The sequence below is a fragment of the Phyllopteryx taeniolatus genome, chromosome 4 (genome assembly GCF_024500385.1).
Source record: "Phyllopteryx taeniolatus isolate TA_2022b chromosome 4, UOR_Ptae_1.2, whole genome shotgun sequence".
In the NCBI taxonomy this organism is placed as follows: domain Eukaryota; kingdom Metazoa; phylum Chordata; class Actinopteri; order Syngnathiformes; family Syngnathidae; genus Phyllopteryx; species Phyllopteryx taeniolatus.
This window is the reverse complement of record NC_084505.1, coordinates 7,097,869-7,111,091: the sequence shown is the minus strand read 5'-3', so window position 1 is coordinate 7,111,091 and position 13,223 is coordinate 7,097,869. Positions and strand designations below refer to the sequence as shown.

The 13,223-nt window shown below is 39.3% G+C and overlaps 1 protein-coding gene across 3 annotated transcripts in view; it reads left to right on the top strand.

Moving 5' to 3' along the window:
- spock3 (SPARC (osteonectin), cwcv and kazal like domains proteoglycan 3) overlaps window positions 1–13,223 on the top strand; it is a 48,225-nt gene that overhangs the window by 16,410 nt on the left and 18,592 nt on the right. For 2 of the 3 annotated variants that reach the window (XM_061772253.1, XM_061772255.1), the window contains exon 2: window positions 5,617–5,739. In XM_061772253.1, the coding sequence (XP_061628237.1) occupies window positions 5,617–5,739 (123 nt within the window). Of the gene's footprint in view, window positions 1–5,354; window positions 5,472–5,616; window positions 5,740–13,223 lie in introns of those variants that run through there. The other variant, XM_061772254.1, reaches the window with a different exon arrangement.

Genomic DNA, 13,223 nt, shown 5'->3' with positions numbered 1-13,223 from the left:
TGTCCGACTAGGGAGCACTTTGTCGAATTTTGTTATGTTGAAGCACCACGAGGTAATGACTTACAATACAATTCAGAAATCATCTAGTCCTCAAAAATAGCAAAACTAAGGAGCAAGTTGTGGATGTAAGGTGGACCTTACAGACATTCAGCGCTTTACCATCATGGAGGAAGACATTGAGAGGAGCAACCAGTACTTGGGAGTACACTTGAACAATGGACTGGACTAACAATACGGACTCTGTGCACAAGAAGGGAATTAGGAGATTTTGTTTCCTCAGATCAGATAGCTATCTGATTCATATCAGTTTTTTATCCATTTGGAAGAAGCATGATTCCTCAAGACTTCAATTAATCCAAATGAGAATTTGGTGAAGCAGTATGCTGTCTTGTCAGTGTGTCGACCTCAACCATCTTGGGTCAGATATTGTTCAGAATGAAAAGTGCAAAGTAATGCCTGACGTTCAGAGGATCAGTTTTAATGGGTGAACTCATTCAATTTGAACATCTTTGGCCTTAACAAGCCTCAGCTATCTGAATCAGAGGCCAATTAGTCAAGAAGAAAAGTTTCCAGGACCAATTATTTTATTTTTTTTGCCAAATAGCACAGTCAAAATAACATGCTTCAGTGTAGTATTGCGTGACATGTCTTGCTTTTATAGTTTTTAAATTCTAGCGAGTGTTCTCCTACGGTAAGCTCCCCCTAATTCTCTCCTGATGAATTTTCTACTGGTTTTTAGCCCAAATCCTCTCACTTCACCTCCCTCATTGCTCTCATTTCCTCTTCCTCTACCTTCTCAGTGAGCAGGTGCACTGGGACAGAGCCACTGAGCTGTGAAATCTCCACTCCTTGAGACACATTTCATGCCTCTCCCATCCAAATGCACACAAACACTAGACGTCGACCTACTTTTCTCCCCAATTGTCATCTTTCATGTGTGTGCGTGTGTGCATTTAAAAGCAAGTATATGGATAGGCAAGTGCGAAGCTTTTTTTGAGGTTAATGTGAATTCGGGTAAGATATGTGGAAACTAATGGTTTAAATCTTGTCAGTGCTTGTGTACTCGTCTGTGTGTGTGTGTGTGTGTGTGTGTGTCTGTGCGCGTGTGTGTGCGCGTGTGTGTGTGTGCGTGCGTGCGTGCACGTGTGCATACATGTATGCACGCACGTGTGCGTGCTCTTGTCTGTTTGTCTCCGACCCTATCTACATCTTTAATGTCTGACAATGAATAATGAATGAGGACTAACACACACACACACACCTCTTTCACTGTTTCTATTTAGACTAATGTCACCCACATATTCCCCTACTGCCACTGTCATCACGAAACTTGTTTTGTTGATGTGAAAGATAAGAGCAATATGTTGGCTTCTTGATTTTCCTGTGAACACGCTGCAGATTTCCTGTTTGGTTGTACAAAAACTTCACCTCAAACTTTTTTTTTTTTTTTAAACTGTTCACTTTTGCTGCCGACATTTTTTAGCAGTTTAGTGGCCCACCCAACCGGAGGAGCTCTCATGATTCAGTCATGCATGCTTCATAATGCTAATTTGACTCTCATCTCTCATTCTGAACCCTGTCATCATTCCCACATGCCCACTCACACACTCATCTTTTTCCACCACCTCTTGTGAAGATGACTATTTGATGGTGCAGCCATGGATGGTCTCTACAGCAACTGTACATATTGATGTTTTGACCCCACTGACCACTAACTTAATCGCAATTCCTCCCTTTGCTCATATCTTTTGTTTCTTCATGTTCATAGCTGTATCTTGCTTGACTGGAATCCTTTCATATATGCAAAACTAAGTAAATTGAGCACTTCTCTGAGTGCTTTAATAAGTACTCTTGAAATGCCACGGCATTAACTGTGTCCACAAGCGAGCCGGCACCCGCATACTGGAGTGCTTTCCACTGGTATTATCATAAAAATGCACACAGGACATATGTAATAAAAACAATTATGTGTTTGGTAGTTCCTCATTATTCCAATCTGGAAAAAAAAAATAATAATAAAAAAATCAAGAAAAATAAGGAATTACTCCCACCTCTGCATCAACAGTGTGAAAACGGAATGGGAAACCTTTTTCCTGTGAAAGGCAGTGATACGGTAAATAAATTACTTTTGTGGTGAAAATTATCATGATTATCAATATTATCGCTATTACTAAAACAAAACAAAATATACATGCACCTAAAAGGCGGAACATGTTTTATTTTTAATACAACAATGTACTTTTACATTAACAACCAAAATTATTTTTTATGCATGCAAGACCATGGAATGTATTTGTAATTACTAAGACAATCATGATCACGGAGATGTGCCCAAAGTTTAGACTTGTCATGCCCTTTTTAAAAATCAGTGTTTTCCTGGGTTATCTTGCGATTCATTTTCCATCAAAAGTCTTTGTAAAAAATGAAATACGCCCATACCTCTGCCCTGGTGAAACGAAATATCAACATCACCTGGGCTGCCTTCTGCCTGGTTTTGTAGCCCTGTAACATACACGTCTGATGTTTTCTTCACTGTCTGAGATGCGTCCTCTTCTTGTTCCTGTCCTTCTTCTTTTACATTTCTTGTCTCCTTCTGCTATTGTGGCACAGCCAAAAAGACAACTTCTACTCTCATAGAAACAAAATAATATGGTACTAAGGATAATTACAATTAGAAACGGGAGTACTAACGTAGTACTAGTAGTAGTAGTAGTTCTTGTACTAACCTAAAATTACAGTATATCACAGTTTATTGGTTAACTGCAAACCACTTAAACTCTGTTACATTTATGAAAAAAATATAGAATGCAATGTTCGAACCAATGCTTATTATTATGTCTTATGGGCATTTGTGAATGATATTTTTTGTATTTTTATTCCAGTTCCTCTGTGATTGTATTTGTTTTTAAAATTTCATGGCGGCCCAGGTCAACTGCTCCCATATATGGCCCATGGGCTTTGGATCCCCCAGTCTTGGTTTAAGCGCTTCCACTCTTGATTTTCTTCAACATTTTGGAGTCGCTCAAACTACACATGAATCTGAAAAGAAGAGGCAGCTGAGCCAAATTGCTATTTTGTGTTAAATGTTACTGCGACAAGGTGAGGAACCGATTCAACCGATTATTAGAAAACGAAGACAACATTCAATGGCTTTATTTTGTATACTTTTCTGTATGCATGTCATGAAGATATATTTTTGACAGCTTCTCCCTAGGCTTGCTATTTTATGAGTGCTTTTGTAAAAATATTTTTTTCCAACCCTCTCAGCTCTGCTAAAGCAACTATCATAAACACTACAGTACAGGGACAAATCTGCTGTCTACTAACTGTTTCACTCTCAAGCATGAACACAGAAATATAGCATTACTCCACTCACCTCCACGAATCACTAAGTGATGATTCACTAGTGACTGACTGGGTCACTAAGTTGCGATTTTTAATCACACAACACCAGCTCAGAGCATCAGTTTACAGTAATGAGCCTTCCTCTGCCAGGAATGTGCCTAAAACCCTCATGAGTCACCACTACCAAGCTAGAGTGTTAATGGCTCTGAGCAGAAACCGGATAAATAAAATACACCAACACAGACTTACACTCTTGTGTATAAGGCATGATTATTGATATGTTCCTAGTTGGTGTTGCTGTTCATTTGATTTTCTTGTCTTTTAGTTCCCTTGGTGATCGTTGGTGGGCGGTGCCAGAGATTATTGCTTTTGCCTACTGCATTATGTCAAACTCAGGCCCACAGGCAAAATCTGGCCCGCAGTGTAATTAACGTAATTTCTCGTGTATAATGCGCACCCATGTATATACGCATCCCCAAAGTTGACCTCCAAATTCTGGAAAACTCTTCTATGTATAATGCATTTTTTCAATGCATGATTTTGCTTCTACCCATATGATCAAAACATGAAGTATTATCTGTATGTTGTTATTTTTTTTTCAAATAATTATTCTGAAGTTAAGCACTTTATTTGAACTCGTAATCCTTTTTGTTTTTAATTTACTTGCTCTTATTTTAAAATCCACAGCCCTACTTTTATTTAGTAAATTAGAAAACACACAGTTGTGCTCATATGTTTGATTACCCAGGCAGAATTTGAAAGATGGGTTAAATTCTTTAAAGAAAATATGAAGGACCAGGTGAAATTTTTATCTCAATGGGATTCAAATTAAACGGTCAAGCATTTCAGAAAAGCATTATCATTAAACAAAACATAACCATAAAGAAATGAATGATGGTTGTTGTTCAGTCATCAGTCATATTTTTAAAAAAAATTAATTAATGAATTAAAAAAATTAATAAATAAATTACAAATTCTGCCATCGTCTTTTTCTCTTTCCCCTGCTCTCTCCATCTTTCTGTTTGGTCTGCGCGCAGTCAGTGATTACCGCCTGAGATGCAGACTTGATTGGCTGAGTAAGGTCAGGTGAGCTGGCTTACTGTAACTCCCATGTGATTGGTCTGCAAGTTTTTTTCACGACTGTAAAGTCTGTAATGCTGCGCTGCTTAAAATTGCACAGCATGTCTCGAATCATAACTTTTCTTTTTTGACTGGGTCCGGATGGGACTGCCTCTGGGTCTGGATCGTGGTCTGCCAGTTAGTGGCCTCTGCTTTACACAAATAGGTTTTCGCAGCTAAAACGTGTATTCATGCGTCGGCATAAGAAGGATGCTAGATGAAGTAGCATCACTTTTTCCAGGTCTCAGCAGTGGTATCTGATTGACAGTTGAGCGGGGCGTGGTTTCAGCACATTCAGTGAACACGCCCATAGTGTTTGAGAGTGGAGAGAAGAGCTGATTTTTCAGTTTTGAAGTCTCATTTTATATAATTGTTTTTTCTTGTTTTTTTTTTTTAATTAAAAAAAAATATTTATTGATTTTTGTTACAATCATGAAAATTTGGCAGGGTTGTTGACAGCACTGTTTTCTTTTCACTTTACATGGGCTTAAAGTCTATAAAGGGGTCTTCCACAGAGCGCCATTCAGGTTTGGACCTGAATTGAAAACTTGTGCCTTAGGTTTGAACGTGAGCATTAATGCTTGTTTGTCTGCATGTGCCCTGTGATTGACTATGGCGACCAGTCCAGGGTGAAACCCAAATTCCGTAACCCGAATGAGGTTACGGAATTTGGATGGATTATTTGAATGGCGTGCGGTCACTTCAATTCGATGCAAAATGCACTATTTCAAAAGAGATCGCGCTAACTTCATCAGTGTCAGCCTCCTGCGGAGGAGAAAGGAGATGGTCAGAGCGCGCGATTTGTGCCCTGCGCGTTCACGACACGCTGCGCACAGACCGCGCTTGTGCAGAGAGTCGAGAGAGAGAGAGAGAGAGAGAGAGAGAGAGAGAGAGAGAGAGAGAGAGAGAGAGAGAGAGAGAGAGAGAGAGAGAGAGGGAGCAGAGATATTAGCGGTGACACAGAGCAGCAGAGAGCACATCTAGTTGAGACGAGCGGATGCGACAAGGTAGGCACGGAGGCAGCAAAACAATTCGCCACCGTCGACGTGACGCCCGCCGTGTTTATTCTGCGGCGCAAGGCGGACTCTGCCGAGGCCGACGTGACGTTTTTGCGTCACGTTTGTTTGTTTGTTTGTTTGTTTGTGTCCGCAGATGCTGAGCGTCGCCTTGCTGTGCGTGTGCGCCGTCGCCCTCGGACGCGTCTCCGCGGGTTCCGACAGCGGCAATTTTTTGGATGATAAGTGGCTCGTCGGAAGATGGGATAAATTCAGAGATGTAAGTCACGTTTCGCCACCTGCTCCCAACCCCCCCATTGTGTGTGTGTGTGTGTCTGTGTGTGGAAAGTGATCACGCGCTCCTCTTTGCGCCTAACGAGGTCCATCGGTTGTGTGTTTGCGTGTTCGTGTGTGTCAGTCACACGCTCTCCATGGCACACACAACGCAAATGACCCTCACATGTGTGTCCTTGCTTGCCAAAGACAGACCTTTGCACAACACCCACATCCATGCAGGCCTTAATTGCAAACAGGTTCAAGGCCCGGATGCTGTGTGCTCTTGCATGCATGCGTTTGTTTACGTTAGAAAATGGCCAATTTACACACTGCTACTAAAGTGGGCTGTATCTCTTCCTGAAGTCTATTTAAAAGAGTGTTCTCTAGCCTCTAGTGGTTTCCCTCTTCACCCTCTCTCAAGCTGTGAGTGTGTTTGGTCAATGGTGCTCTTGGTTCAAATAACGGGCTTAAAGTAAGGTGCTGTCAGCCACCATTACCCCGACATGCCTAAGGCCACTTAGTGCTGCTGCTCATTGTCGTGGTGAATAGCATTCAGCCTCTTATCATCATGTGCTCGGCTGCAAAGTGGCCTGCAAGGAGTTCCGGTGCTGGCTTCATCTTTTTTTTTTTTTTTTTTTTTTTTGTCATATGCATACATGAAGTGATGAAAACATATCCTTCTTCATCGCTCCATTGAACACCAGTAGCTGTTTATGCAGAAATGCAATTTAACGCGATAATGATACAATAGTATCTACTATTGTATCATTACAATAGTAGTAAGTCTGCCTTTACAATTGCCATTGTAAAGGCAGACTTTTTAGTCTGCCTTTACAATGACAATAATATTAAATTTTGATTGGCACTGTCGGAAAGGTATTCATTTAACAATATGTTGTTTGTTATTGTGGTTGTAGTACTGTACAGGAGATTGAAGAACTATTAGAAACAAATACCCAATATTTGTTTGAGCCATGGCAGCGATCTATATATGTAGTTTAGTTTGTTACGTTCAGGTTGATGGTAAATTGGTTCCCAACATTTACTGATTTAAGTACATACCGTATTTCACGTTACAAAAATAAAACATCTCACAGCACACTAGCAAATAAAAATGTCAAAAAAAGTTGATATACGGGGTAATTATGGACCTTCTGCTACAGAGGCGGCGGAACCCGGGGGATCTTTTAAAATATTAGTTTTGCAATACTGTTCAAAGTCATATGCCAGGAACACAGGTCACAGTTTAATTTGTGTCTACTCTGGTGCTTATAATCACAAACATGGGCCAGAAATGGTATCTTCCTGTAATTTTGGGAGATTCTCATGGATTCCAACATCATTCAGAGGTCAGTGAACATTTCATTCACTCAAACCGCCATGTTTGTTTTGATGCATACACGTACCGCAGGAGAAACAATACAAAAAGATGCCTGGTGGTTGCCTCTGACATTGCATTGCATTGCATCTTTGTAAAGACAGCAATGGATGAAATTTTATATGTACCGAATGTTGTGGCCAGTGAGAGTAGAATGGAGTGGATTTTAGGCGGCTTGTATGTTTCTCGCCTCCAGACATCAACACTCTGCAATGATTTGGACTTGTTCATACTTGCTCAAAATATTGTATATGCACACAGCTGTGGTTTAACACGACGCAGGCACGATAACACACCTTTCACTCCCATCACTTTTAATGAGAGTCTTTAAGGTGGGTTCATGCTGCACACATGAAGTTGAATGTTTCTCTGAATCTCCCCTCTTGACTTATTTCATGTCAGGGAGACAAACACAAGAAGCATGATATATTTCCCCCCTTTTTTCCACACTTAAAACCACACTACTGACTTTAGAACATGTTATTTTTTCTTCCCCCCCCCCCCCCCCCCCTTTGTCTGTCGCACATAAAACAGTTCAGGTGGACCGTGTATTGAAGGCCAGAAGCCTAAAAGGAACTGCAATTGTGCGTGACGTTAGGCAAGTAATCGAGTACTTCAAGACCACAAGAAGATTCCCTCCGGTTGCATTGAAGCATGTCTTAAACTCCATTTTTAGTAGTCACATGACCGCTTGTGATGCTGCAGGAACTTACTGTTTATATGAATCACAGGACAGACCCACAGATGTTTCCTAGCAACTTATTCACACCTAAATGTTAACAAACTAAGTGATTCGTCATATTTTAAACAGATAACATTTTATTTATTTTTTTTAATCAAATCGTCAGTTTTGGTCTGGTGTTTGGATCATTTACGCACAAGATGGGCCAAAGTAATTCCATCAAATAAAAATGGATTCTTAAGCACATCTTAATCAGACTTATATGCGTTAGTGTTGGATTTATCTTACCCAACATTATAAAAAATAGACACAAAAGGAATGAAGACGCTGGTTTCTTTTTCTCATGAGGAGGGCGTATGGGAGATTGTTCAGATCACAGCCTCTCAACACGCTCTAAACAATCCCCCCCCTCGCTCCTGCTTTTATTTGAAATAGGAGGGATTTACAAATCATAATGTTCTAAGCAATAAGACACAACACAAAATATTTGATAATAAGAGGGTTTTTCCCAGACATAGTATTCTAAACAATAAGACACAACACATAATATTGAACCAACACCTGTCACGACCCGACCACATCCGATCACGTCCTTGGTCCAGGCGCCCTTCCATCGGATGATGCTGAGTCTTCTTTTTGAAGGCGAGACATCTAAAATTGTCCATTATACTAATGCAAGCTAAGCAAATAAATGATAACTTCTACAATTTATCTAACATTTCCCTCCTGTTTATCATGTATTTGCACAAATTCTCATATCATCTTACAGTCACTTCATTTCGATTTTTAACTGTAGAATCATTTTTATGAAACAAATACATTTACACTCAGAGTAACTTGTCATATATGAATGTTGTAGTTTAAACATTGTAATCATCTGTACCAGGTAACAAATCAGGTAAAGCAAAATCATCATTTTCATCATTATCATCATTATCATCATACAGTAAGGGATACATAAGCTCCAGACGATTCTCCATGGGGGTTATGGCTGTGGTGATTAATTTACTGATTAATGCCAGAATGCATGGGATACAACAACATCCACATAATGTCAGAATGGCTGCAAAAACAGCAATTGATATCAATATTGGTGTAATTAGGGTTTTATATTTACCAAAAACGTCCATTCGAGCTGTCGCACAAGGAGTGTTGATTGAGGGTCCGCAGACCATCGATGGCTCTGGTCAAGCTGCCATCTGAAGCAGTATTGTTTGGAATGTATGTACAACATTGTTCTCCAAACATACCGCAAACACCTCCCTCTCTTGCGAGGAGCATGTCGACAGCTATGCGGTTCTGGAACGTCATTAAAGAGGTAGCCTTGAGCTGCTCATGCACAGCTTCCAACCCACTCTGAGTCCAATTACCTAATCTCTGTACATTGAAGTGGATGTAGTTTATCCTATCAACATTTTTATTAATCGTACACCACCAGCATATGAAAGACTCAAATCCTCCTGCAACTTGGTCAGCCAATTTGTATTGATTAGGAACCCCCACGAGGAACACCTATGGCGTCTATGTATGTTGGATTATTTTGCCCCTGCCATGACAAATCTCTTTTTTGTATATGTTTTTAGATTGGACAAAAACATTGGTGCCCTTTCCATTAAATCTTGAACAGGCATAGGGTATACTGACACATGCAATATCTAAGTGATAATAGCGCATAATCTAGATATATCTTTAGGTAATCTATCAAACAGTCTATCATCTCCGCACCACCACCAGATGTCGCTCCGTGTCACTGGCACAAAATTTGGTTTGACTTTTAAGATTACTTTAACTGTGTGTCGTTCAGTGGTCCTAATTTTTTTTTCCTTTATTAATCATGTTTATACAAGTGAAATTATTTGGTGCTACTAAAGTAGAAAACATCGGTTTGTGTTTATCTGCTTCTTTTACGGGAAATATAGGATCCCATGATTTACAAGGAACCAATCATCAGTAGTTATGTTGTTAAAATTAAATTAAAATTTGTCCACCTTTCTTTGAAGTTTTCAATGGCATTTTTGGTTTAACACTGTTCCTATAACACAGTACACAATATACAATACACAACATAACACAAGCCGTTTTGCTTAGGTTAAACTCCTTTCTATGTTATTTTGCTGTTTTTTTATTTTGTATTTATTTTTTGACCAACTGGACCAATCATAACTTATTTCACCAGTGAGGTGTTCCCATCCAAAGCCTATAGTTGCATACCAGTGATTTTCTATCTAAAAATGGGTTTTATCATTTAGGGTGGGACGTCCCATGTACCACAAAAACAAAACCAACACCATAGTAGCCGAAATTACTACGTATCCACTTATCAAATGTCGTAACCAATGTGGGTATGCCATTCTGCTGAGTTCTCACTAAACGGGTTGGTGTCTTTTTTCTTCACTGACCAGCAAGCGTTTTCAGAATCTACACATCTGCTCCCGCTCCGTTATCAGACTTGAGCTCACCTTCCTTATTTGAGTACTCAGCTGAAATGACTCTTTTACAGTGTGTTAAATGAACCCACGTATTTCTTTCTGCTATTTTTTAGGGCTGTAAAGTGTCAATCTATCTGTGCCACCATCCCTCCGGTTGAGACGTGACACAGCATGTCTCAATATAGCAGCCCATTTGAATAGTTTTTTTTTTTTTTTTTTTTTTTTTTTTTTTTCCTGTGCTAATGTAAATTTCATTTTGTAGTTTGCACTTTGTTTTTCCCAATAATTGCGTTCTTGTTGTGGAATACTCATATTGGCTATCAGTATAGATTGTACCATCTTTATTTATCATTAGTTTGCATGCCTCGATTAATGCTACTAATTCAGCAGCTTGTTCAGCCAATTCCTGTCAATCATGCTGCGTGCCTTCGTCATTAAGGGTGTTAGTGTGGCTGGATTTAAGGTTGTGCATCGCTCAACAGTCAAATGTGGTTCTGATAGCAAGATGGCAATGCAAGATAAATGTCTTGCAGGTGATTTGCAATAGGAGAGCAGACACTGTATGTGGGACCTTTAGGGTGAACTGCTCTCTAGTTGAAAAATAAGCTATTGGTCTTAGCTTATCACCGTATTGTTGTGTAAGTACGGAGGTCATGCAATAGCTTTTACAATCTACCATTTGAATGAATGTTTTATCATTAAATTTGGAAGGCCTAGCGCAGCACTGGAGACCAAATGTTGTTTAATGTCACAGAAGGCCTTTTCTGCCTCTGTACTCCATTAAACAGGTGATGTAATTTTAAGGTTGTTTTCATGTATTAATTTTGACAATGTTGCAACAATTTCTGCATAGTTTGGAATCCATGTTCTACAATAATTTGTCAGACCTAAAAATGATTATTATATGTTTCTTCGTCTGTGGTTTAGGATTTTTTAAGACTATAGCTCTCCTGTCTTCTAATATAGTCTTTCCTCCTATACTTAAATTATGGCCTAGATATTTAACTTGTCTTTTACATCATTGCAATTTATTTTTTGTTAACTTTATGTCCCTCTTCTGTTAGATGATGCAGTAAAGTCAATGAATCCTTGCATGTCTCTCCTTCTGTAGATGCCAGAAGACATGCGTGTTGTCATAACTTGTGAATAATTAGTTAGACTTTCACAGTAACCTTGCGGTAATCTAGTAAAAGTATATATATATATTTTTGTTTTCTCAAATGTGAATGCAAACCAAAATTGACTGTTATTTTCTATTGGTACTGTAAAGAATGCATTACTTATGTCTACTACTGTAAACACAGTAGCGTCTGGTCTTAATGAATTTAACAATGTGCGTGGGATTGGTACGCATGCTGCTCCCTGTATTACTGCAGCTCATCACATTCTTTTTTATCTTCTATTTTTGTGATAAGCTCCAAGGCTGCAGACAACAGCCTTTCCCACGTTTAACTGTGGTTTGTCTGGGATATCGATTGTGTAATAGAATGTACTTTCTCTGTTTTCCAGTGTTACATCAAGGTCCTCTCTTTTTAATTTATGTTTAATTCATATTTGAGTACAAGTCCTAGTTGGAATAAGCCGTCTCTTCCCAACAAATTCACAGGGCACTCCGGGACTTCGAAAATGGGCATTCTACAAGGTTATTTCAGGTTTTTCAGTGTCCAAACTCAGAATGTCCTGTAAATTGAAATCCACCTCCTCATTCTCTGTAATGTTTACACAAGAGGATTTGTTGAGTTGGGAAGCAGGCTGGCCTAGTCATGCAGTAGTTTGTCCGTATTCTCTTTTATTTTTATTTTTTTCTTTTTTAGGGCATTCACGTGCAATGTGGCCCTTGTTTCCACAGCACCAACAGATGGTATTATCATAATAATTTCGATTTCTACCATATCTTTCTCTCCCACGGTCTCTGCCGTGTCCTCTAAAATTATCTCTCTCTCTGCCTTGATAGTATATTTCTGCTTCTTCGTCGAGGAAGACATCTATCTTCTCTTTTTGTTTTTTGTCTAACACTCTTTCTGCGTGGAGGGCATGATTAACATATTCCTCCAGAGGGCCAGTTGCTAGGTTTATCCAATGTTTATCTACCCATCTGTTAATGTGTTCTTTCGAAATCACATGTAAAGCATTTTTTAACTGTTGTTGATAAGGTGTGATGCCGGCTACGGCCTTTTTCACATCCTCATTAGTCCAGTTTAACCAGAAGAGTAAGTCGTCAAATCCATCTTTTTGTATTTGTGATATATCATTTTTGTGTCGACACTTTATTTCGTTTTGAAGTTGAACTATTTTTTGCGAATTTAGCTGGCCAGCGAAACCGTATTTGGTTATCCACGTGTTTAAATCTTCTATTTTGAAATGGTTTTGAAGTTGAACATATTTCCAATCTTTACACGTTAGGTCTATTTTTTGATCCTGTTTACTGTTATTTATTCCCATTTTTGTGAATTTGGAAGTCAGTTCATTTGCACCTAGAGTGACCTAAATACTGACTTTATTCAAAAATGACAGGGTGACAATAAATGTCTGAGTTTTGGTAATTCTCAAGCTTCTACCCTAATTGGGGCGGAGAATTCTTGCCTTTGCTTCCAAACTCAGTTGTCACTTACAATCCCGTCTTTTACATTCATACTTTTACACATACACACGATATTAATAACGTTTTTATAAACACACGAAAACACGGAAACACAGAAACACAGAAATACAGAAATACGGAATTTAAGTACGTACAGGACTCCGCCGTCCCCACGGATTTTATCGGATTCCGTCCTCCATCTAACTTGCCAGGGACTAGTATTACACAAGGTTTATTCTGCCGCAGACTTCTTCGTCGCGCAATTCATTCACTCTTTTATTCCTTTTTCCTAAAAAATTTTTTAAAATTTAACTCACCACTCGTCTTCAATCCTGTGGATTGTCGTCAACCTTCAGATCCCAGTTGAGGAGGACGAAGACCAGTCCCGTAAAAGGGTCTTACTTGCCGTGGCCACGGT